Genomic DNA, 27157 nt, shown 5'->3' on the forward strand with positions numbered 1-27157 from the left:
CTAGATTAATTTACTGTAAAATATTGGTGAAATTATTGTTAACCTTTTTTGAAAATCATAACATTCAGTCAAAGATGAGATCACAAAAAAAGCACAGGCACCCTTAAAACAAATAATTGTAAAGCCATACAACTTCACTCCTCAGTAGTGTATCTTAAAATTTTGCAAATAGTGTTTAAAGTTTGATTTGATTGCATTTTTCATTTGGCAGGCCTTTATTAAAGGAGTGAACTCAAAAGAATTTAAGAACTGGCCCTGGCACCGGCCCTGAACTGGCTCCTGGTTCTTTCTGGTGGAAACGCCCTATCAGTGTGTGAAGCCACACAGGTACGCTGTCGCGACAACTCAACTGAGTCGCTGTCCTCAGTGCCACCGAAAGGCGCTGAAACGGAGATAAAGGGGAAGCCGGTGGTTTTTGGGGGGGCTTATTTTAACTGGCCCATCCAGTTTTATTGAGGCCCACCCACAATCAAAATCCTGGCGCTGCTACTGGTAGACACCTAAGCAATGGGGGGAAATTATTTTGAGTCTGCATTCATTTCAATTGTGTGATCTGATGACTGGAAGCTAAAGATGGAGAGGCAGAAAAGAAAACTCTCAGGAGCCCAAAACGGAAGAGGAAGAAGGAGAAAGAATTGGGAATAATGAAAAAAGCTTTTCAAAGAAAACATTGAAACTAGATCAGATGGGGGGGCATTTGAATATGATAGGATTTAAACAATTTCAGAAAGTGGTTTTGGTGGTGAGGTCTTAAGGAGTTTTGTTTTGTTTTAGACCAACCTGCTCTAAATTAAACTTAGCTTGAATTATTGACTTAAGCTAAAGGTATTTAACATAGTTGTTCTTGCTGAATGCATGTGATTCAACTAAGTCATTAGATTGAATAAATCAGTTAATACAGCTTCTTATCCCTTTGTTTTTTCCATTTTGAAAACGTTATTGGTTTCTTTCTTTGCAGGATGTCAGTATTGTTCCAGTGGGGTATGAGTCTGCATTATTCACTTCAAGAAATTCCCACCAAACCGTCAGACATTGCTAATATTAATGTTTTTGAAGCAGCTGTGTTTTTAAATGGCGGAACTGAAGAATTTAAGATGGGAGAATGTTTTTTCTGTGTCTATCTAGCCTTCGTCATTACTTTAATTTTGTGGTAAATAGAGTAAGCTACTGATTCCATTTTTCAACAGATAATTTGTAATTGTAACTGTAATGACATTTCAAAGGAACCCTAAAAACACAGCACACATTTGAAAAGCTGCAGCTTTGCTGGTGCTTAAAAATATTCAGCCACAAGGTGGCAATACTAGCTTTAAAATCTGAGTGTGTCATTACGATGTGTCACAAAAATGCTCAACTCTGTCTTTTACTTAATCACTTAATCCGCTTCACTTCGGTGTAAGGTTGGAAAACAAAAAGCCATGTTTTCTGATAGCAGCCATTACATATTGGCTGTCAATTTATAGTTTTCATTGGAGCTGCTGGTCTTCACCTGGCCTCTCATCTTGAGCCTTACAAATAAAACTTCAGGCAGACAGATTATTAATAAAGCTTCCTAGTGTCATGCGCAGAAGGTTAATTCAAGACAGGGCATATGTACCCTGGCTTGAATTTTCCTCATGCTTCCAGTGTAAAATAAATAAATGTGAGGCGTGTCACAGCAGAGAAGTATGAATCACAACCATTGTGACAGTGAGACAGTAAAAAGAGGAAGAGGAAGGAGTGAGCAGGAGAGGAGGAGGAGGAGTTTGGCATTTCAGAAGCCATTTCATTTTCTCACCGCTCTTAGACGCAACATACCTGAGTCAGGACGCTGTCTTTACAATCTTCCTGTTACCGGTAAGAGACTATTTGTCCTCTGAAGTAGAGTGGGCTTTTCACTGACTGCTTGTTCAACTTTACTATTCAACTTTGTAGAGTTTTATATGTGACTTCAGAATTCAGCTCAACAAGTAATTTCATCACATTGAAACTTTACAGGATTGCTGCTGTACACTTCCACTTGTGTGTTGAAGGAAACAGACACAGAGAAAGAAAACTTGTGTTTCTCCTTCAGGGAAAGAGTACAATGATTAGCCCTCTCCTGTTCTGACTTGCCAAGGTGAATTCCATTGCTTAGGAGAGGCTGTCTAAAGTGTTGGGTTTGAGCTGAAAAGCTCTGATGTGAATGTATGGAGGGAGTTGTAAATCTGGGGGAGGTGGAAAATTAGAAATCACACAGATAGAGCAATTGGGGAAGCACTTCTTCACAATACAGACAATAACCACTGGAGGTACAAGTCATACCTGGAAGTTCCAGTAGAGATGGGGATCAACTGTCTACTTTTTCGTAACCAGGATCTTGGGCTTAACTCAGTGTAACATTCATGGAAGGCAATGCAGCCATCAGGCAGCCTCAGAGCAATAACTGCACACTCCAAAACAAATTCACTTTTCCTTGCAGTCATTAGCCCTTCACTTGTGTTTCTATGAGTTGATGTGCCTGGGGCTAATTAGCTAAATAAAGGAAATTATATTTTTTGCATTATGTAAAGACGAGGTATGCACATTGGATTTGTGCCGATATCTGATATGATATTTTTAAAAGAAAATATTGTCAATTACCGATGCTGATACCTATATAATCCGGACTCGACAGATGAATTGTTGGGTCAAAATCACATGTCCATGGGATCCTTCAATTTTTCACTTCCCATTAATTGTCTATGTAAAACGCATTGCGGTGCATGCAGGGTGTGGTGCAATGTGTTTCAAACTGCGTTGTGGCATGTTTTGACCTGCATTGCAGCGTGACCCCAGAGCTACTTTCAGGTCATTAGCATGAAAAGTTTTTATCCAGCTAACTCTGACACATTGCTAAACATTTATAAATTACCTAAATTAGCACAAGTGGAACCAAGAAGAGGACAGTATCAGCAACTGCACAGCTTGCTTCTCAAGCATTGTAAAAGAGAAAGCTTGTCATTGAGCCACTATGTTGGCTTGTTTTCAACTCCCAAGAGTAGACAGCACCTGAGATGATGGTTTGTCCAATCAGGTGCAGCACTCCGAGGGCTCATACAATAGCGATGCTAAACGCTAAACACGATCAAAGTATGACCGATATACTCATCAACAGTAAGCTGAAGCGTGTGAAATGACCCTGTGGACATATACCAGACATTCATCATATAACGACGCCTCTTTTTTTCTTAAACTGAAAGCTTTTCAGGCTCGTGGTCAGCATACTGTTTCACGCCAATGCTGCTTTTTTTAATTGATGCTGAGCTGCAGACAACAATGTGATGATATCATTGTGTATCCCTAGTAAACTTTTTATTTTTATTTCTTCAGTCCGTGTTTAACAAAATAAAACAAACAAGATCAATTTTCTTCCAAGAGATATTAACAATTTTACAAACTGAAAGGGTTTAGGCTGAAGTTGCACACTTATTACGCCTAACCCTATTAATAAATCAAAATGCAAGACAGTCAAACTCTGAACTGAGCTTCATACATAAAGTGAAAAAACATAATAATACATTTCATTTATACAAGTATACACAATATATTATAAATACACAGGTAAACACATCATATAGCTATACAAGTGTATATATATATATATATATATATATATATATATATATATATATATATATATAGTTTATGAAGCACCAATAATTACACTTATATTTCCCATTAGTATTTATATACTATTAATATTATAATACTTACTATTACTATTTAGTTTTTGTTATTATTACTATACTTGATCATATTATTAATATTCCTGGTGTTTATTCTCGAGCAATACATTCTGTGACATTATTCTTAAAGATTTTTTTTTTTTAATATGTGAATTGAACAGGAACATTTTAAAGCTTCATCCAGATTGTTCGATAGCTGAACCCCCTGACAGAAACACATCGACTCTTTAAATTAGTTCTCACATTTGTTGTTTGAAAACCAGATGAGTCTCTGAGGTCATATGGAGCCTCCCTGGGTTTGAACCTCTCCTGGCTGTGCTGAAGCAGCATGTGATTATGTGCTTTATACATTACAATTGCAGGTAGACAAGGCCGTGCAGTTTTACCGTTTTTGTTTTGATAAAAAGAGCATTGGTATGAGCATAAAAGTCTGCATAATTAGTTATTCTAATAGCTTGCTTTTGAAGTAGGAAAATTGGATTGATGTTTGTTTTATAATTATTACCCCATATTTCTATACAATAATTGAGATATGGAAGTATGAACGAATTATATAACATGTTAAGAGCATTTTGATTTACTGATTTTTTTATTTGATATAACATACCAATAATTTTTGAAATCTTCGTCTTAAGTGTATTTATATGCAATTTCCAATTTAGTTTGTCATCTATAATGATTCCCCAAAATTTTGTTTAATACACTCTTTCTATTTCTATTTCACCAATTTTTATGTAACATGGTCTGTTTATTTTCCTATTTCCCAAAATTATGTATTTCGTTTTATTTCAATTTATTGATAATTTGTTGTTTCAAACCATTGTTTGAAAATTGAAAGTTCGCTTTCTACGGTTTCTAGGAGCTGATCAAGAACTTGCCCAGAACAGTACAGACTTGTGTCATCAGCAAATATAATACAGTTTGTTTTTTTCAAGATCTTACAGACATTATTAATATACATAATAAACAGTTTTGGTCCCAATACTAAGCCTTGGGGAAGTCCGTGTGTAATGCTCTTTTTATCTGAATCCACGTTGTTCATATGTACATACTGCTCTCTGCCACCAAGACTTGTTCACCCACTAATAGGGAACATGAGCTGGGTTTAGACCGTCGTGAGACAGGTTAGTTTTACCCTACCGATGATGTGTTGTTGCAATAGTAATCCTGCTCTGCTTCTCAGCCAGTCATGAGCAAGACATCTGACAGCATACCTCTGCATTTTGTTTAAAAGTATTGTGTGATCTATGGTGTCAAAGGCCTTACTGAGGTCTACGAAAACACCCACTGTAAATTCCATTTTATGAGTTGCTGTAGTTACCTCCTCAACCAATTCCATCCCTGCCATAGAAGTAGACCGATTTGATCTCAATCCATACTGTTGTTTGCTTAGCAAGTGGTTACAGATATTTTTTCAAAAATTTTAGAGAATGGTGGCCTATAGTTAGTAAATTGATGATCGACTCCGCTTTTAAAGATGGGTATAACTTTTGCTGTTTTCATTTTAAACGAGAAGACTCCGTTTATAAAAGGGAGGTTACATATGTACACTCAAAAAAACGATTCAAGCCCCTCTTAGAGTTGACACATTAAAATATTGTTTGCTGAATGAAGACATATTAAATCTAACAGACCCAAATGTATTTTGCAAATTTGAAATAAAAGTTAACCAATGAGCCCCCCCTGCCACTCTTCAACTCAAATGGAACCCGTTTTAATCAAGAAGGCGGGAGATCACGCCCTCTGACTTTGCCAAGAAGGATGAATCATCCACCATTTTCTGCCTCAGCTTAAGACAAGGAGTGGTGTGGCAGGTGCAAATACTGTTTTGGGTAAGTTTGTGTTCCTTTTTTTCCATTATGTCTAATAGATGTATGTGCAAAATGGTTCTTGCTGTAACATTGGACTTGTGTGCACTTGATAAAACCGAGATACAAATTTCACTGCTCCAGTGTTGGCAGGTGGAAGCTCAAAAAGCTTTGTTTGAGAATATATACACAAACAAGTAACAGCATATATTGCAAAAGACTAACATTATCTGCTGTGTTACTCAGACACATATTTTACATTACTTGCTCTTATCAGTTTTATGGAAGTATAAAAATTGTTTCAGCATGAATGTCATAAACGTCACTGGGCGCATGCACATAGGCCAGGTTGAGACGATGAAGCTCAGCACCCATCAGCTCAGTACGCTGCTGGCCAGCTTTAGAGACTGAAAGTCTAGCTAGCACATAGGGATGCTTCTGAATCGGTCTTCAGAAAGATGGCCTTTGCATGGTAAGCGGTAAACAGTTGAAATTCTAAAGTAAAATCGGACAACGTTAAGTTAAATGCTAACGCCAAAACATGTGTTAGCTAGCAGTCAAGCTAAACAAAGCTGAGTGGCAACCTGTGCTGTCATGTGATGTGTGTGCATGTCTGTCAGCCTGCCTGCACATGCCAGTGTGTGTGAGATTGTCTCCTTTATAACCTATATTCTGTGCGTTAGATAAAGGTACGTGTCCAGTTGTCAGTTTTGGTTTCAACATGGAAAGGCACCACATCTGAAAATTGCATGCTCAGTGGGCTTATATTAAAGGCTGCCCTTCCACCCTCAGTCCATAGCATTGTCATGCACTGCTGTGTGCACACACGCCAGCTCGCTGTTAATGAGTGTATCGGTCATACGTAAATCATGTTTCACATGTAGCATTGCTAGTGTGTGAGCCACTAAGCTTGTTTCTAAACATTCTAAACAATAGTTGAATGCTCCGCTCCGCTCTCCACTTGGAGAATCACCTGCTAGTGTCAGAGAGAAGTCTACTTCTTCTGCTTTAATTTTTTATTTTTTTTTATTAACATGTTTATTTGTCAAGCACATTGATTGTACACACAGGTGACAGAAAACAAGGGTAGTTACTCTTGCTTGTTTTTGATTCCCCCCCCCTCCCACAGCCCCCCCCCCCCAATAATAATAAGAAAGAAAGAAAGAAAAAAAAGAGAAAAAAAAAATAATAATAATGATTACACACACACACATTGCACACTACAAAAAAAATAGGAAAGGTTACAAAAATTATAATTAAATAGTTACCAAAATGAAAAGAAAAAAAAAATGATAATAATAATAATAATAATAATTACACACACACACATACAAACATATGTGTTATGAAGTAGCTAGGAAAGAACATAGAAGAGTAGTAAAAAGCAAAGACAAAAGGCAAAATTAATAAAATAATAATAACAAATAATACAAGAAATATAAAAAGAAAAAGCCAACAAAAAAACCTAGTGATAATAGATTTCATATCCAAGATTTCAGGCAAAAAAGCTTGAAAAAAATGTATAAGAAATACGAGTACAAATAAATAAATAAAAAAAGAAAAAGTTCATCACATCACGAGTGTCCGTTCTTGTGTATCCTTGGGAGTTGTTATTGTGGCAATGTAAAAACCAAAAGAGAGAATAAAGAGAGAGAAAAAAAAAATAATTGAGAAAAAGAGAAATAGAAAAAAAGAGAAAATGGAGAACAAAATATAAAAAGTAATTTGTACCAATTGAAAATGGTTGAAAAAATAAATAAATAAATAAAAATGATAATAATAATTGGAAAAAAAAAGAGAAAAATAAAAAATAGAAAATGAAAGAATAAAAACTAATTAACAATTTCTTTAACTGCTACAAGTTGCTATGCATAAGGAAAAAAAACTAGTGCTATAAGACTTAAGTTATAAGTACCAATAGTGTTTGTATGATTTGTACCAGTGGTAGCGCTCAAAAAAAAAAAAAGAAGAAAAGCACAAAAGCTTTTTTTCTTCTGCTTTAATTTAATACTACGCTGGAAGTGTGTTTGCGATGCTCTGCCCCCTGCAGTTTGGGAGCGGCAGCAGTCTGCCCAAACTTCCCTCGCCCCAGACACTTCTTCCAGCTCTTCCGGTGTGACCCCAAGGTGTTCCCAGGCCAGCCAAGAGACATAGTCCCTCCAGTGTGTCCGAGGGCTGCCCCGAGGCCTCCTACCGGAGGGACATGTCTGGAACACCTCCCTGGGGAAGCGTCCAGGGGGAATCCAAAACAGATGCCCGAGCCACCACAGCTGGCTCCTCTCGATGTGGAGGAGCAGCGGCTCTACTCCGAGCTCCCTGGTGACTCATTTCAGCCGCTTGTATCCGGGATCTTGTTCTTTCGGTCATGACCCATAGCTCGTGACCATAGGTGAGGGTAGGAACGAAGATCGACCGGTAAATCGAGAGCTTCGTCTTTTGGCTCAGCTCCTTCACCATGACAGACCGATTAAATGACCGCATAACTGCGGATGCTGCACTGATCCGCCTGTCGATCTCACGCTCCATCTTCCCCCCACTTGTGAACAAGACCCCAAGACAAGGGCACTGCACTGACCTGAAGAGGGCAAGCCACCTTTTTCCGGTCGAGAACCATGGCCTCGGATTTAGAGGTGCTGATCCTCATCCCAGTTGCTTCACACTCGGCTGTGAACCACACCAGTGCACGCTGAAGGTCCAGGTTCGATGGAGCCAGCAGAACCACATCATCTGCAAAAAGCAGAAACAAGATCCTGTGGTCCCCAAACTGAACACATCCGGTCCCTGGCTGTGTCTTGAAATTCTGTCCATGTAGATAATGAACAGAACCGGTGACAAAGGGCAGCCCTGCCGGAGGCCAACATGCACTGGGAACAGGTCCGACTTACTGCCGGCAATGCCAACCAAACTCCTACTCCGGGCGTACAAGGACCGGACAGCCCTTAACAAAGGGCCCCGGACTCCATACTCCAGGAGCACCCCCCACAGGATGCCTTGAGGGACACGGTCGAATGCCTTTTCCAGATCAACAAAACACATGTGGACTGGTTGGGCAAACTCCTATGAACCCTCAAGCACCTGGTGGAGAGTATAGAGCTGGTCCAGTGTTCCACGACCAGGACGAAAACCACATTGTTCCTCTTGAATCCGAGGTTCAACTAACGGCCGGATGGTCCTCTCCAGTACCCTGGAATAGACTTTCCCATGGAGGCTGAGGAGTGTGATCCCCTTGTAGTTGGAACACACCCTCCGATCCCTCTTCTTAAAAAGAGGGACCACCACCCCGGTCTGCCAGTCCAGAGGTACTGTCCCTGACCGCCACGCGATATTGCAGAGACATGTCAGCCACGACAGTCCCTGCACATCCAGAGACTTAAGGTACTCGGGGCGAATCTCATCCACTCCCGGTGCTTTGCCACCGAGGAGCTTACCAACTACCTCAGTGACTTCAGCTTGGGTAATGGACGAGTCCAGCTCTGAGGACCCAGCCTCTGCTTCCTCAGTGGAAGACGTGGTGGTGGGATTGAGGAGGTGTGCCTTCCACCGTGCAATGACATCTCCAGTTGAGGTCAACAGCTCCCCACCTCCGCTGTAAACAGTGTTGGTGAAAAACTGCTTCCCCCTCCTGAGGCACTGGAGGGTTTGCCAGAATTTCCTTCGGGGCCAACCGATAGTCCTCCTCCATGGCCTCTCCGAACTCCTCCCAGACCTGAGTTTTTGCCTCCACCACAGCCCGGGCCACGGTATGCTTGGCCTGCCTGTACCTGTCAGCTGCTCTTTCATGTAATTCATGTAATTATTTTAAAGAATCCCAAGCAAATAATCATTATTGTTAATATTATTCCTGATGCACTTGATTTAAAATATACATGAAAATATACATGTTTTAAAATTGTCTGTGGCAATATGAGAGTTGCTGGTGCAGGGCAAATACTTTTTGGACATGTCCATACTTCTAAATGATCTCTTCTCTTAACTGATGCTTTCCAGTGTCACCAAGCTGTTTTTGGCTGCTTCGTAGTGGTGGTAAGTTTTTGGCTACTTTGTAATTGATAACACCATCTTTTTTATGTTGTAAAAGTATTGTTGTATGTTTCTGTTTTTAAGGCTTCTGCATCTGAGGATGCTGAGAAAGACGTTGCTACAACACTGATGGGCATGTACACTTTCCGAAGCAAAGCGTTTGGCAAAGCACGACGACGTGTTGGTTGTCATCAAAGATGTGAAGCTCCTCTCCAAAGTGGAAAACGTCCTCCTGGCTTTCATCTCACTGCTTAGGCCTTCCTTGTTGTTGCAATACTAATCCTGTTCTGATTAGTATTGCAACAACACATCATCAGTAGGGTATAACTAACCTGTCTCACAATGGTCTAAACCCAGCTCACCTTCCCGTGAACAATCCAACGCTTGGTGACTTCTGCTTCACAATGATAGGGAGAGCCGACGTCGAAGGATCTCAGCTTCCCACACGTTTGAGTGTGTGCAGAAAATCCTCATGAGTCTGGATGACTTAAGGTCAATACCAAAATACAGCAACTGAAGATCAAGCTGTTCATGTACCAGAAGGAACAAGGAACTAAGCTTTACCTGAACCGAGTCTGCACAGAACCGATTTGATTATGCACAGAACCAAGTCTGCATTGAACTGATTTGATTGTGCACGGAACCAATTAGATTGTGCACTGAACCGATTTGATTTCACATGGAACCAAACCTGGTCTAAATTGTTAATGCTGTCATCGTCACCACCAATCTGAAAATGCTGAATTTTCATGAGCAAAACCTGCATTGTGGCATTGGTATTTTTTTGTTTATTAATTTACATTGTTAATTTGTTTGACCATGGATATTGGATAATTTCTTAGTTTGTTAAAGAACACACCATCTTTCAGCTTCACGTTAAATGTTGAGATGCAATTTTATTTCACAGTGAACCAGTGGAGTCTTCTGTAATTTCTAATCCCTGATCTTTTGCTGCCTGGAGCAGTTGCCAAAAGTGCCAAAAGCAATGCCCTATACAATTTCAGTTGTAATATCTTATGTCTGTAATGTCTCACTTAGTGTTTCAATATCTTATATTAGGATATATTACATGTCAAGTTTGTTTGTAATTGCACCGGTTCTGGTAGTGCTTCAGAATTTTGCAAAGTTTTCATTTGGATTGCTTGACTTTCACATTTCACAGATGTTTTCACAATTATTGTATGTATGCAGGCTCAGAATTTTAATGAGGACTCTTGAGCTACATTGTTAAATCTGTTCAGTTTTCTGTTTAAAAATAAATGCACTGCAACAGATATAGTGTCATTTGTTTCCTGTTTGGGGGGGTGTGGTTCAATGAATACATTTTTAATATATTTTTAGGTTGAACAAACGCAGATCTTTTTCAGTACATTAATGTAGTTTATTTAATCTAGTTCTATTTGATATAAATGAGGAGAACTAACTTAATTCAATTATATTAGCCAGATAATATTAATTCAGGTTGGACATAAATAATTAAAGCAAGTTGGTCAAACTCAAATAGTTTTCATTACATTATTGTAGTATATTTTATTTGGTTCTATTTGACATAAATGAGTAGGACTAACTCAATTCGATTATATAACCCAGATGATATTAATTTAGCTTGGACATAAAGAGTAAAAGCAAGTTAGACAAACTCAAATACATTATATGGCATAGCTGTGAATCGTTTTAGTTGTGGCTACATATATTTTTTGGATGGAAAAACTGCCCAAAATATAATTGAGTTCATCCAATGACTTATTTTTTTGAGTGGAGGCGAAGGGAACAACTATTAATCAACAGCCTCTTTGATCAGGGACATATGTCAAAGCAATCTGTTGACTTCTTATTTATAAAAGAATGTACAATTTCTGATTTCACGTTCATGTACAGGTGGGAGGAAAAGCGATTCTAAATGGTTTTGGATAGTTAATTTATTATATTCTATAGTGTTTCCTCGTTGTACAATTTCATTGGCTAAATTGGGTCCAACATTCACAAAGTTATTAAATGAATCACTTATTCCCTTGGTATCATGTATAGTTTGGTTATTTTCTATGAAATAATTTGGATATTCCTTATTTTTCATGCCTTTTTCAATGATTCAATGATACTGTTTAATACTTTTGATGTAGCTTGGATACTATTTTTATGTTGCTGTAATAGGTTACAAAAATATGTTCTTTTGCTGTGTTTTATTTTTTTCATTAATTTGTTTTTATACATTTTATATTTGTGTTCCATGTATTTGGTTCTTAGTTTTATGCATATTCTTTATAAATATTTTTTCCTTTTACATGATTTCAATATTCCTTTTGTGATCCAAGGTTTTGCTTGTTTATTATCTTTGATACAGACTTTTCTAAGTGGACAGTGCTTATCATACACTTTCAACAAAGTATTAAGGAAGGTTTCATAGGCCTCCTCTGGGTCAGTGGAGGCATGAACCTCGCCCCAGTTCTGTGCACATAAGTTAGCTTATGGTTGCCGCCATGGTCTCTAGTGTTCAGTGTCTAATAAGCTTATAATAGGCTTAATTTTAATTAATTAATTTTTTCTTTCTTGTCAAAAACATTTCAAAAAATGCTGAATACAGGTAAATGATCACTTATATCATTCAGCAGTAATCCAGCTGTTATTTGATTATCCAGTTGATTGGTGAAAATGTTGTTCGGGTGGGTTTTGTGAAGAGAGGGAAGAAATTATTACTGTACATTCTGGTTATCAGTTGTTTTTGTATTGTCCAGGGTGTTCAGAAGATGAATATCAAATTACCACACACAATATGAAGCTTTTTTAACCCACTGAATAAATATTCAGTATTTTGACTAAATGTGTCCAATTACGATCCAGGCGTTCTATAAACACACACACACCGGAGCCAATACTTGCACCGCGGGTGCTCTATTCACAAACAGTGCTAACTGACATTTGAACCGTCCACAATATTGAAGCTGCAGGAACAGCTGTGCTCTGCTTCACTCACTCCGAGTGGTTAGCGTGGTCCACGAGCTGACCAGCTGGGAATCTACAAAATGTGAATTCTCCATCTCTGGATGATGGCACAAAGCCCACCTCTCCACTGTGTAGATACTGGTACGTCTCAGTACTCTTGAAGTTTATTATAGCTGCTCCGTGAGCTGTTAATGACAGGAGGAAGATGTCATTGTAAGTTCCCACAGTCCTTTCTCATGTCGTCCTCTCGGGTCAAAATTAATTAATGAAGGATGAGGTAACATGATCCCTCGTCCGATCATCCAGCTCAGTTTTGTATTATCCTGGTAGCAACATTGTTTGCCATGTTTTATGGTACTTTTATAGGCCAGATTAAAAAAGAACTGGGCTGCTGTCCACTGGACTGTAATTTCTCAATAAACAGAAATGCTTAAGACAAAATGCGGAAGAACGGAGAATTGAACGTGGGCGAAGTGGCTTAAGTTCAATACCATCTACTTTGCATTACAGACGTCTTCTGATTGGTCTTTAACAAACACAGCCAGGGGAAAATGTCTCTGCTCAAAGCAGATCAGCTCAGGTGCCTTTGATTCCTGTCAGCCGAGGTCAATAGCACTTGGCACGAAAGGGTTCCAGCAATGCATAGGCCACCAGACATAAAAAAACGTTGCATAATACAAAAACAACAAAGCATAAATATCACAAATTTAATCATTTGCTTTTTCCCCCCTGCAATCTGCAAAACCAGGTTATTTCACATTGAAAACATTTTTCTCAAGCTCTTCTCAAGCCTGGAAAAAGAGAACTCTTGACCAAAATTTCAATGCTTAGAATTCTTTATGAAGTTAATTTCCTGAAAAGGGTGATATATTTGAAGCATTTTGAGGCATGTTTCAGGTAATACATCCAGTAAATTTTAATTAAAATGTTTAGGACAACTTAGGTTCAGCTAGAAAATGTTCACATATTTATATTTTACAAGCTCTTTTATAATAAACCAGACATTTTTTGAAGAAAATGGGACAACCTAAAATGCGGCCTGTCTGCCTTTCATTTGAGACTGAAATGTCTTATCTCAGAACTCAATCATATATAGTATTAACAAACAAACTTACCTTGATGGTCTTCCAGTGTGATCCCTAGTGGACCCATTACACCAGCGCACCTACTTTTTTGGGAAGTTTAACCTTTGTAAGTTCATCCGGACTGGTTCACCCCATTTGCAGACCCATTTTGCCCCAAGGGCCCATTATTTAACATCCTGATTTGAAGGACACTTTATCTTCCTGTTTTGGTTCGAAGTTGTTACTAACTCGAAGCTAACTCCCTTATCTTCCTCGGTTTGTGATTTGAGGTACTGCAGCATATATTTGCTGGTAATGGCACCTGATACTGCACAGTTTTTGCTGCTGTTCATTGTTCTGGTATTTTGTGTGATTCCTTCATATTGCTGTGAATCTAAATTGAGGTTTTTCTAAGTGAAATAAAAAAAGTTGAGATGCAATCAATTTCCACATATCTAGTGTTGTTTGGAAAATTGTAAATTTTTCATTTTAAATTATATACACTGCATGTATTATACATGTGATATAAGGTCAGAAAGTGTTGGAATTCCTACCTGTGTTCCCCTGAATTCCTGCGTGTTCGTTTGGTCATGGAGAGGCAGAAACAGAGTTAATTTCTTCAATAGTGAATTTAATAATCAAACAAACAAGAGATTACAAAAATGCATATCAGATTACATAATGCTACAAAATTCCATATAATCAGAGATTACACTATACGAGCTCGGACCGTTCTTCCTTGCAGACCCAAATGTGCAGTCTGGGTTTACAACCGAAAAAGGGCACAACTGCCACGCATGGTTCATATTTATACATTTGCATACACCACCTCAACCTCACATTGGTCAGTTCCTCGTGATGGATGCGTTGCTATGGTGAAGTTGCTATTCCTTTGTTTCCAGAACTGCTTCAAACTGGTTCTTCTCAGAGCTTGACGTTCTGTGGGACGAAGTGACCTCTGACCTCTTATCTTACCTTCACCATGTTTTTGCAAAGTGGAGCGCTGAGGAGACATGGCCGACCAACTTGGAAAGTCCCTGAACAGGATTTATAGCTGTTTTTTTCCCCAACTATGGCAGTGGGAGAAATCCCAGCTGTGTAGAAAGACAACTGAATACAATATGTTCAGTTGTCACACCAAAAAAAAATGTTTAACTTCTATATTCCTTCAATTGCTATTATAGCATTTTGACTGAGTGAACTGAAACTGAATGTTTGGGCTTATCTTAAGATCTATTATTTCCTTTTCTATGTAATAGAAATGTGATCGCAATCAGCTCTTCCACACTGATTTCAGAGATTGGATTTTATGATGGCATGTATTAGAGATTCAGGTGTGTTTTGCTCAGAAATAAATAATCTTTTCTGTTTTGCAGCTTATCATGGACTTTATAGATCCCATCCTGTCCATTGCCTCTGAGATTTACCACCTGGTGGAAAATGTGAAGGCTAACAAGAAGCGCTGCCACCGTGTTTCAAAGCGAGTTAAATCCTTGGAGGAACTGGTGAAGACCATCAAACAACGTGAGATGGCCAAGGTCCAGGATGGTGCTGTGGTAGAGAAAGCCCTCAAAGAACTCTGCTTCACTCTACAATCATCAAAAGAGCTTATTAAAAAATACACCATGGCCAACTGGGTGGAACGCATCCTGAAGTGCAGCACCCATCGAGATGAGTTCGATACTGTGAATGATCGTTTCAACGACGCCTTCCAGATTCTATCAGGAGCTCTGCAGATGGAGCAGGGAAACATGCTGTATCAGGTGTTTGAACAGACCACCAGAGACACAGAAGACAAGGTGGATGGGATGGAGGATGATGAAGAGCTGAAAACATGTAAGGGAAATTGATTTGGGCTCAAATCTGTTGTTGAGGAGTTGAGTAGAAATCACATGCTTTCTAATGGTATAAGATCAAAAGGCCATTGCTGCATGATGGCTGAGTAATTAGCCCTCCTGTGTTGAAGTGAGAAAATGCAGGACTCAGAGCTTTTTTGAGTGTAGTTTGCATGTTTTTGCTGTTCAGGTAATTTTGTGACTCTGCATTTACCCAGTGGCGGACTGTCAGGGCCTTCAAGGCCATCTCTGCAGGCCTAAGAAAAAGATATGAATCACAGATTGATTGTATATTTTGTCCATGAATACTTTTTAAATAGTTCCAAATGGTCTGTCTGCTTCTCCTCATCGCTTCTCCCCGGCTGCAATCTGCCTGAGGCCTTCAGATTCAGTTCTGCAGGGGTCTGCAGTGTAAAACTAGTTTCGGTCACATGGCTGCTTCAACCAATCAGATTTTGTATTGGCGATCTGGGCCTTCAAGCAGGCCAAGCATGACGTCGGTGTATTCAAGCCCTCTGATTGGATGGCCAGAGAGTTCACCCTCCAGCGCTAGCTGGCTGCATCTGTAGCAAGATGCACGAACAAAAAATATAGTTGTGTTCATTTAATAGCAGTTTTGTCAACCTACAATGACTAAAGGGGAAGATAAAGACATTTGGTTGCAGATTTATTGTCAAAACAATTTTGAAGACAGACTTTTCAAAGAGGTAATTGAACGCACCGCAGCACTCTGAGTGCACATCCAGTGCAATTTACTAGTGCTCACTATAAACTCCATGGCAGGATTCAGCATTATATTATTTGCAATTATATTATTTTCAAGATCACTAAAAGCTGACGTTTGTCACCCTCCTCGACCCCCAGAAGTTTTGGGAAAAGCAGCCACTTTTTTATGCAGCTGCAGCAGGAGATGAGACGTGAACTTGGATTTTTTTAATTCATAAATGTATTTATTCTTGCTACACGAGTATCTATCTGTGATGCAAAGGGATTTTATAAGGCATTTATGCATGGTAACGTGGTTTTTGTAGCCATAAGAAAGTTAGTGAGGGTTGGGTTGACTCAGACCAGCAGTGAAGGCCTGGCTCTGAAATGCACTGCATTTAACTATAGATTTGTTTGATTCTTTCTCTTTCTGTCTCAGAGAAGTGACCTGCCAAAGTTGTGATCTGCCTTTTCTCTCGTCTCATTTGGGATTCAGTTCAGGCTCTCTATGCCACTAAACTGGACAAAGTGTGCATTTACGATACATACATGGATTAAGCAACGGCCCTAAGGGATGACAGATGTGTGCATATCCAAGCCTAAATTTGCCTTTGCAAAAATAGTAAAGGAGGGACTGCCAAACTGTGCAAAACAGCAAATGACAAATGGAATTCAGTACTGGCTGCAGGTGTTAACTTAAGAACATTCCCTTAAGAAAAGTGTTTAAGAAAAACCAAGCAAGCGAACTACATCATTTTAGAAATGTTGCAGTGTAAACATAACACATTTCTGAAATGAAAAAGCAAAAACTATGCGTTTTCATTTGAAAATTTATTGTGGCAATGGGGCCCCAAGTTCAAGACTTCAGATCTACATAAATGAATTGCTCGGCTCACTCATTTTGCACACACCAAGGCTTCATCTTTTTCTCATGTTAACCAACTTCACTTTAATCCAGTGTGTCCATAACTGGTACCTTGTGCGTTATGTATGTGACGTTTATATTTTGTGTATCTTTGTTCCACAGTGCTACTGGAGTATATCAGAGTCCAGCAGGAGAGAACGGAGACCATGCTGAAAGAGTTTCAGAATGTCAAAGTCAATGTGGAAAAGATAGTGGACTTGTGTGAGTACAAAACGTTAAATACAAACTGGACAAATTTTGCTTCTAACAACTGTTTCTTGGAGTCATAGTAGAATTTATCATCAATCGTATTTTGGGTATTGTGTCTTTTTGGTCATCAGGTTTGGCCAGGACTGAGATGCTTCAGGATAATTTGTTTTGAACATGATTTATGTGAGGCTTCCAGCTAATTTTGTCCAACATTATTACTCCTAATATTTTTGGGGGAGTCACCCTTTCTATTTCTACACCATCTAACTGTAATTTTTTCTGATTATTCACTTTACATTTTTCAAAAATCATGATTTTTTTTTGGTTTTACATACATTTAATGAAAACTAGTTTTTTTTTCATCAAACCATAGTTTCATTTTCTTTAACTCTGAGGTGATTAAATCATCACCAGTTCCTGCAATATCTGTGTCATCAGAAAATAATAGAAATGTCAGAAGTTCAGATACTTTACATATGTCATTGATGTTCATTATGAACAGTTTAGGGCCCAACATGGACCCCTGTGGGATGCCACACACAGTATCCCAACAGTCACCCATCTTCACAAACTGTTTCCTGCTCTCCAAATAGATTCTCACCCAACTCAGTACAACTCGCCTGATTCCATATGGTTCCAGTTTATTGATTAATATGTTGTGATTCATAGTATGAAATGCTTTTTTCAATTCAATGAAAACTCTACCTGGGATTTTTTTTATTGTCTATAGAATTGACATTTTCTTCGATGAGTTCAGTTAAGTCTAGAGTTGTTGACCGGTTAGTTCTAGATCTATATTGACTGTCTGATAGTAAATTACATTTTTCTATGAATTGTCTCTAATCTATCATTGAATAATTTTTCAAGGATTTGAGAAAATTGTGGAAGAAGAGAAACAGGTCTGCAGTTTGTGAAATGGTCAGCGGCGGCTGGTAGTAAATTTCTTAGGTGGGGCTCTTCAATTTTCCTCGATTTCAGCTCATGTTAACTTCATTTAAATACAATGCCTTTATAAACCACATTGCGACAATCAATTTTTAGACTGAGAGTTGCCCCAGTGATGAAAGTTATTGTACTTTTAAACTATTAAACTTCTAAGCTATTATTATTTAAAAACAAAAACATACAGATGGCTCTTAAAGGTCCCATATCAGGAAAAAATCATTTTCTATTGGTTTTCCTCAAGTAATGTGCATCCCCGTACCTGGAAATGACACTCCAGAAGAGAAGAAAGTCTGCTGTCTCTTCTCTGGCTTGTTTAATTGTTTCTAAAGTGTGTGCTCCAAGGAGTGAATTAGAAAGCAAACCATTGGTGTCCTCGCCAAAGTTTTTAGCCAAACCCAATCCAGATAGCATGCTGCTTGTGGGCCAAAGAGAGACCCTATTTTTTTCACCTCACTACAGCTGCAGGTGTTTACCTTCAGCGTCGAAAGATACCAGCGAAGATATGAGCAAAACACGCCAGATGCACAGTTATTAATTTTATCGAGCAGAGGAGTGGAGCGCTTCGAAAAGCAAAATATTCTGATTTATATGCCTTTATATTACTTTTTGAAGCACCAGGCTGGTTAGTTTGCAACATCTGATCCCACGTTTTTTTTTTTTTTTTTTTTTTTTTTGTGAGGTATTGTTCGTGTCTGCAAAGTTGTGCTGATAGAGACTGTAAAGACTGTTAAAACAGCACATTTCTTAGTAAATAAAATATTCAGTGCAGCAAATTAACACATTCAGGCACACAATATGTTTTACTAACCATTCTGAAATGTCCTGCTGCAGCAGCAGAATCAGAATTTCTTAAGGAGCTTCTCCTTCTGGGTCACATTCTGGTTCGGAAGGGTTTGGTTGAACAGCTTTTCTCCATACTGTAGAGAAAGATAGAATGTAAACAATTCTGCATGGCATGAGGAGAATAAGCACTTCCTCCTCTTCCTAAGATGGGTATGTGGGACGGAGCCAGTCCAGCTCCATGAAAATCAGCAGATTCTAAATGAGGCTCGAATGCTCAAATATTCAATTGGCTGAAAATCAAGGACAAGCTGGATTTGGGGCAAAATGCGTTGAATACAATGTTTTAGGGGGAAAAAATTAACCATGTTAAAGTGTCAAAGTTGTGTGATATGACTCCTTTAAATGGTGCATTCTGGACGAATAAATGTAGAGATTGCACATTAACATTAATGTATTTTCTTTGCTTCTTTTTTCCTTATCTTTTCTTGCTTTGTTAAAAAAGTTGTCTTTTTTTCTGTTAAGGTAATAGCTTCTTTTCATTTGTGATGGGTTTTCACTTATAACTATCTGTATCTGCCTCGCCTCACTCGAAACTTCACTACATGTATGTATGTGAAGAAAAATTAAAAAGGCAACCAAATTGAATGTAAAAACAAAGAGAATGACACCCAAATCATTCAGATATCTTAACAAATAAGGAATTTATTGGCAAAAGAAGTTTACTAATTAGTGCAATTGTCTTAAAGGTAATTAGTGCACAAATGTTACCAAAAACACAACATTTTACATAAAAACACTTTTCACGTTTCTTTAAAGGAGCCATATTTCGCTATATTTCATGTTTCACAGTCCATCCTATGCTCATGTGGGATAATAATTTGGGTGATACAGTATACAACACTCAAAACTTGTGAAATTATAGCTATTTCTTGGATTGAGGTGACGTCACCTCTCATGAAACGGGTGGTTGTCAGCTCCTCTGCCTCCCCCCGCCCGCACGGAGACTGCAGCCCAGCCCACAGCCCGCCTCCTCCCACCCCCTCTGTGACGTAGCCAGCAGCTCATGCTGGCTTGGTAGTAATGTGCTTACAGATCTCAGTGCCTCGATGTTCTTTATGGACAAACTGTGACTGGCACAGAAGTCCAATAACAGAACACCGCTTGGGTTCAGATCGGAGAGGCCATTCCTTCCAACCACCCCCTTCCAAGTCTCGCTGTCATTGCCCACGTGGGCGTTGAAGTCCCCCAGGAGAACAATGGAGTCCCCAGTTGGAGTACTATCCAGCACCCCTCCCAGGGACTCCAAGAAGCTTGGGTACTCTGAACTGATGTTCGGTCCATAGGCCGAGACAACAGTCAGAGACCTGTCCCCTACTTGAAGACGCAGGGACGGGACCCTCTTGATGGGAACCTCTTGTGACACACAACATATTGTGTGTCTGAATGTGTTAATCAGCTGCACTGAATAGTTTCTTGACAAAGAAATGTGCTGTTTTAACAGTAAATAAATTACTATTCAGACCAGCCTAAGTGAATCTGACCTTATCTAACTATATAAATACCACACTGAGATACAATAATTTAATGATCCTCCACTAATGATCATAATTAGTAGCAGATAAGAGAATATCCTGAACCACCATTTAATCATAGAAATATATATCAAGATCACCTCACAATTATCAAGCCCATACACAGACCTCAGACTCTGCAAAGCCAACATTTGATCTACAGTCCCTATCAGCACAACTTTGCAGACATGGACAATACCTCACAATAAACAAACAAACAAAAAAAAAAAAAAAAACGTGGGATCAGCTGTTGCAAACTAACCAGCCTGGTGTTTCGAAAAGTAATGTAAAGGCATATAAATCAAAATATTTTAATTACAGCTCCCACATTTGCTTCATTGGAAGTGTTGCAGCGAATCCAGCGTTGTTCTGGACATGTTGTGAAAAAATATCCTCTGCGAAGTGCTGGGAGCGACAATTAAGCAATTAAAAATAAAATTAATACACTGGGTCCTCATAGGCTCAGACGAAGGTAGTAAAAATCTGCTCCTCTGCTCGTTGATACAATTAATAACTGTGTATCTGGCGTGTTTCGCTCGTATCTTCTCTGGTATCTATCTACCGTAAGCTGAAGGTAAACACCTGCAGCTGGCAGCAGGTGAAAAAAACAGCATGCTGCTTGTGGGCGGGTCAAAGGGAGGGTCTATCTGGATTGGGTTTAGCTAAAAACTTTGGTGACATCACCAATGGTTTGCTTTCCGATTTGGGTTCGCCAGAGAACGAGACAACAGACTTTCTTCACTTCTGGAGTGTAATTTCTCAGTATGGGAATGCATAGTATTGTAGGAAAACCATTTGAAAGTCAATTTTGCATGATATGGCACCTTGAAGCTTACAGTTAGGGCTGTTTCCAGCTTATGAGTAACTCCTTTCTTTTGTCTCTCTCCAGCATGAGAGCGCCGCGCAGTGTAACACCAGAATACCTCCGACCGGAAACCTCGCCTCTCTACAAAATAAAGTTCCCCACTGTGATGATCAGTTAAGGTCATAATTCACCCAGTTACCGTAGGGGCGGTATAAACTTTATTTTGTGGAGGGGAAGTAGTTTTGTTGTTACACCGTGCGTGCGCTCCCTATAGGCTTGAATGCTGTGTGTGTGTGTGTGTGTGTGTGTGTGTGTGTGTGTGTGTGTGTGTGTGTGTGTGTGTGTGTGTGTGTGTGTGTGTGTGTGTGTGTGTGTGTGTGTGTGTGTGTGTGTGTGTGTGTGTGTGTGAACAACTTTGATTTGATATTGCAAAGGGCAAAACCCACTGCAAGGTTAGTGGAAACGTACGACTGCATATGATGGGAAAAACATTTTAATCTTTCTTTTTCAGTGGATAAGCCTGATCCTGTGAAAGAAAGCACCCGAATCATTAAGAAAAAGGAGTTGAAGTATGAAAAGGAAGCTTTTATGAAAACACCAACTTCAGAGGTCTACAAAGGAGAATTTAATGGATTCCCAGTGGCCATTAAGAGATACCTTGACCCCAAGAGCACCAGTCCAGGGTTGGTCCCACAAATCATTACATTAGTGACGTGAATTGTAATATCTCTCTCTCACTCTCACTCACTCACTCACTCACTCACTCACTCACTCACTCTCTCTCAAGCTTTTCAAAAGTACTTAATTTGATTTAAGTCTGTACATGAGTTGTATTTTAACAGTTTTTCAGAAAGTTTACCAGGTGATCATTGTGCTTAGTTGAGTCAAACGCAAGATCAGTCTTTCAGTTCACTCAGAATGTCATAAGTGACATATAACAACTTTCCTCCCACAAATGCATTGTTAGTACAAACATGTTCCCAATATATGTAGGGAGGTGGAGCAGGTTTTCAAAAAGGAAGTGGATACCATGAAACAGTTCGAGTCACCAAACATACTGCGAATGTTTGGCATCTGCATCCAGAATGAGAAATGTGAGTAGAGCACAGCATGTTGGTCACTTCAGTGCCTAATATCTTCAAGTTAAAGTAGTGTTTAAAGGTAAAGTAACTTGCAATGTCCTTGCAATTATCAAAAGCCCCAAACCCTGAATTCCTCATCATCATGGAATACTGTGAGAAAGGCAGCCTTCGACAGGTCCTGGACATGAAGCACAACCTTCCATGGACCAAGAAAGCTCGGATGTGTCTGGATGCAGCCCAAGGTCTCTATCGGTCAGTTTCAAAACATAGATGTGACATATGCAGAAATCTATTTGTTTGATAAAAAAAGGCTTTAAGGCAATGTGTTTCTCCTGCTGGATTTTTTTTTCAAACTTTGGCTTACCTTTTGGTGTCTGGCACTACAATAGAACTTTAAGGTATGAAATTCGTATTCATTTATAACAAAATTGTATTCATTTCCGGTATCTTTTAGACTACACCAGACTGAAGAGAAAAGTAAAGTTCACGGGTGTATCAACAGCTCAAAGTTCCTGGTAACTGATGGCTATAGAGTCAAGGTACTGAATCCAGAGTTTTCTGGGGTTACATTCAGCTCCTCCTGTGGCAGCTTTAATCTTTGTTGCTGTTGTTGTTGTGTTCAGCTGGGAGGTTTTGAGCTGGCAAAAACTGAGACTTCACTAAGAAAACCATCGAAGGGCACCGAGAGAGGATCACTGTGCTACTGCTCTCCTGAGATGCTTGACAACATCAACCATGTCTACAATAAAGAGTGTGAGATATACAGGTGAGCAATCCCAAAAGCACTTAAAAACCAGCAAGTAAAGCATGCCACATTGAATGAAGTCGTGCTCTTTTTTTTTTTGTTGTGATCCCAAAAATAATTGATGAATGTCATGACAAGCACTAATGGTTATTCTGTCAAATTACACTGTTGACGTTTTCCACATTTGTTGGGGTTTTTTTTCCTGAATGGATTGAGTTCGTTGCTTTCCTCAAGATTCTACACACAATGACCCATAATGACGATTTGAAAAGAAATATGAACATTTTGCAATTTTATCCAAAATAAAAAACTAAGAAATCTCATAATTATCTCCAGCATTTGCTCAATACTTTATGCAAGTGTTTTTGAATATGATGCCACACGCTTGGCACACCTCTCTTTTGCCAATTTGGTCCATTCCTCTTTGAGCAACCGTCAGTACAGAGGCATTTTCACATCTCTCCAAAGATGTTCAAATCTGGGCTCTGGCTGGGCCACTGAAGGACATTCACAGGGTTGGCTTGAAGTCATTCTTCATGTGTCGGACGTGTGCTCCAGGTCATTGTCCTGAGACATGGCTTGTCTTCCCAGTCTGAGGTCTGGAGCGCTCTGGAGCAGGTGTTCATCCAGGATGTCTACATTGGTGAATTAATTTTTCCTTATATCCTGACTAGTCTCCCCATAGCATGATCTGCCACAGTTATGCTTGTATTGGCCTGGTGATGAGCAATGCCTATTTTCCTTAAAACATAATGGCTGACATTCTGGCCAAAGAATTAAAACTTGGTCTGATCAAACAAAAGAACTTCTCCTGTCTTGAAGTCCTTCAGATGTATTTTGAAAGATTCCTGGCAGGCTGCCATGTCCCATTTACTAAGGAGTGGCATCTGGCCACTCTTCCATCCAGGTCTGCGATGAGAGATGGATGTGTTTCAAGAAGGTTCTCCTCTCTCCACAGAAGAACACTGCTGTTCTGACAGAGTGACCATCAGGTTCGAGGGTACATCCGTGACTAAGGCCTTATACTTCCCTTCTCTCTCCTCTTGAGCACTCAGTTCAGACAGTTAGCCAACAAGACGAGTCCTGGTGGCTATGGACTTCTTCCATTTGCAGATGATGGAGGCCACCGTGCTCATTGGGATCTTCAAAGCAGCAGAACATTTTTCTTCCCATTGTCAATATGGAGTATTGTGTGTAAAGTGTTTAGGTAAAAAAGAGTGAAGCGATGTGAATACTTTCCGGACAAATTGCTAGTAATTGAACTTATTCAATTATTCCATTTCCATTGATAGTGAAAATGACACCAGAACCAAAAAAAAAGGATTGGATCAATTACAGGATATTTGTTATTGATATGATCAATAACAAATATCTTTGTTGTTTTTCAGTTTTGGTGTTGTTCTGTGGGAAGTTGCAACCCATGAAAGACCTTTCAAAGGTGTGTATGTGTACATTATAATTTTTGGAGAAACCTGGTAAAAGCAGCAACAAGTATTAACCAGAAGTCCCACGGTTCAGTCCGAAGATATCTCTTCACAATAGACTATCCTGAATAACTTAATTTTGTTGATTCTTGGAATTTATTTTCCTAGAAATAACAGAATTTTCATGATGTTAATAGCTGCACTGCCTTCAAAATGTGCATTTATTTGTTTTTTCTAGTGCTGTCAAAAATAATGTGTTAATTCAATTAATTGATCTGAAACATTTAACTCGTTAAAAAATGTTTACGTTATTAACATAGTTTTGTTCACTTCCATTTTTTTCCCTCCCTTACCTGAGCAGCATGTGCAGTAGGGATGAGCAAGTACACCACTATCTGTATCTGTTCAACCATCAAAATGATCTGTACCCGTATCTGTACTCTGAGTGGGCGGGGCCGAAATCAGAAACAGGCATGGAAACTAGGTGAAGAGTGTCTTTATATTTACCATATTGTCTTATGATGTCATATTTGTCTGACTTCTCTGAGTGGAATAATCTTAACTACAATATATGAGTCTGAACAGACAACAACTTCAACTGTGTAAACAGAAGTAGGCAAACATAGCAGTTACGTTCTCCCTGACCCCTACACTGAGTTGTATTTAGATACTTCTGTTGGTCACAAGAGGACACTTAGCTCAGATCATTTTTGGATGGTTTAGTCTTACTGTATCCTTACTTTCCCAACATGAAGTCTTCTCACATATCTTTCAGGCTGTTCAACAGAAGACATTTTTAAGAAAGTGTGCACAGAAAAGTATGTAGAGCCTCTTCCGGATGGATGTCCAAAACCTCTGGGAGAGCTGATCAATGCCTGCCGGGTCTACGACAGCTTCAAGAGGCCGTCTGCTGGAGGTAAATGCCAACGTTCATCACTGTGGTCATAGGTTGTTTTATGTTGTTAAACATTGTCACATATGGCTTGAAATCATTTTAGTACAACACATCATTTACTTACCTGTAGGGAAAAAATGCAATAAGAAAAAAACAAAAGTGGTGGTTCCACCGCACTTTTTGCGCCGGGACAGGGCGGGGCAGGACAGGTTTTCGTGCAGTCCCACTGAAAAAGTTGTGGATGGTATGGAAAAATAATCCGGTTGCAATTTTCATCACCCTTCCATTGAGGTAGTGAGCACTGAGGAAGGGATCTGTGAGGAGGAGCAACAACATAGCTGTCTGCTGATTGGTAGAGTCCATCGCCATTCTCGACTTGTCCACAATATTTAAATATTTCATCGGCCGTAAACCCTCCCGTTTGTTGTTTACATACACCGCTTTGCGCTCACTGGGTATTTGCTAGCTGGGTTTATTGAGACATCGAGAGAATGAGGCTCAAGGCTTTACTCTGACGGCCGGGTGACATTCTTCGCCTGACAGGTCACAATCGTTCACAACCACACCTACTGTACTTTCTGCGGTGGCACAGCGCCTCTGTGTGCACTTTGCCATACCGTCCACTTCCACCCAGACCCGCTCTGCATGTGCTGCGCGGTGGAACCATGGCTTTAGTGTACTGCCTTAATGATGTTGAAAACAAACCAGTTGTCAAAGCTTAAGTGAGTTTACATACTCTTTAAAAACCTTAAGCAGTCACCTTTCACTCAGTAAAAATCCATGTTTTATCTTCACAATATAATATTTGGTCATTGATTGAATGTGCAGCGTAGTGGGCTGCATGAATTTAACGTTAATTGCTCGAGTTTCACTGTCGGTATTATGTAAGTTTACAGTTCTGCTTTATTCAAATTTTTAGAACTTTAAATACAATTTTCATTCAATGTGTTTTTTGATCTGGCTGAGAAATCTCTTCTGTTTGATTCAGTAATATTTGGTTTATTTTTCAGTGTTGGTGGATAAACTGCGCAGTCTGGTGGAAGTTTTGGATCAGTGATAAAGTACTTGATTGGCCTCAGCTGACTATGACTATCTGTAAAAGAAGATGCGGAACTGTACAAAAATGTAATCGGGTGTAATTTCTCTATTTTAGGCTGGTGTTTGTTTTAGTCTTTCGTGACTCAAAGAAACTGAGGCTTTCCCTTGCTCTGAAATGTCAACATTTGACTTGAACATGTCAACAATAAAAAGTCATAATGAAAAATTGTTTTGAATATCTTGAGCAGATCTGCGAACCTACTGTTTTATTATGAATTCTGTACTTGGGTAATTTATTGAGACTGAGGTTTGGTTGATCCAAAAAAATTCAAATCAACTTCAAGGAAAACATGCTTGTGGTATGTAGTTTGCATGTTTTATCCTCCAATCTTATATCTGATGATGAATAAAGGTGAAAACAAAATCCAAAGAGAAATGAAGGGGGAGTGCATCACCAGCCTGAGCACCCGCCCTGGAAGCTCTGAGGCAAACCCCACTCTGACGAGCCAAGGCCATGGTCAACACAGCAGGAGGCCAGGAACATGACACACAGGTATAAAAAGCTGCACTGCGAAAGAACAAACCCTCTTCGAGACAGTGTCGCGTCAGGCCAGCTGCGTATGGGGGATGCAGGGAGCCATGTGGTAATGCACACGGACCAGGCCGGACCTTTCAAACCTTGCTAGATGAGCAGAAA

The 27157-nt window shown here is 39.4% G+C and overlaps 1 protein-coding gene across 1 annotated transcript; it reads left to right on the top strand.

Moving 5' to 3' along the window:
- The first annotated feature begins 1782 nt into the window (after positions 1 to 1782).
- Positions 1783 to 26656, top strand: LOC308136665 (mixed lineage kinase domain-like protein). Its single transcript, XM_080505109.1, has 11 exons — positions 1783 to 1836; positions 14895 to 15354; positions 17086 to 17184; positions 21788 to 21959; positions 22270 to 22370; positions 22475 to 22610; positions 22813 to 22897; positions 22982 to 23124; positions 24492 to 24541; positions 25303 to 25443; positions 26433 to 26656. Exons 2-11 carry the CDS (start codon positions 14901 to 14903, stop codon positions 26477 to 26479), a joined length of 1428 nt encoding a protein of 475 aa, XP_080361235.1. The 5' UTR covers positions 1783 to 1836; positions 14895 to 14900; the 3' UTR covers positions 26480 to 26656.
- Positions 26657 to 27157: the final 501 nt, after the last annotated feature.

Source organism: Blennius ocellaris (assembly GCF_963422515.1).
Source record: "Blennius ocellaris genome assembly, chromosome: 11".
Lineage (NCBI taxonomy): Eukaryota > Metazoa > Chordata > Actinopteri > Blenniiformes > Blenniidae > Blennius > Blennius ocellaris.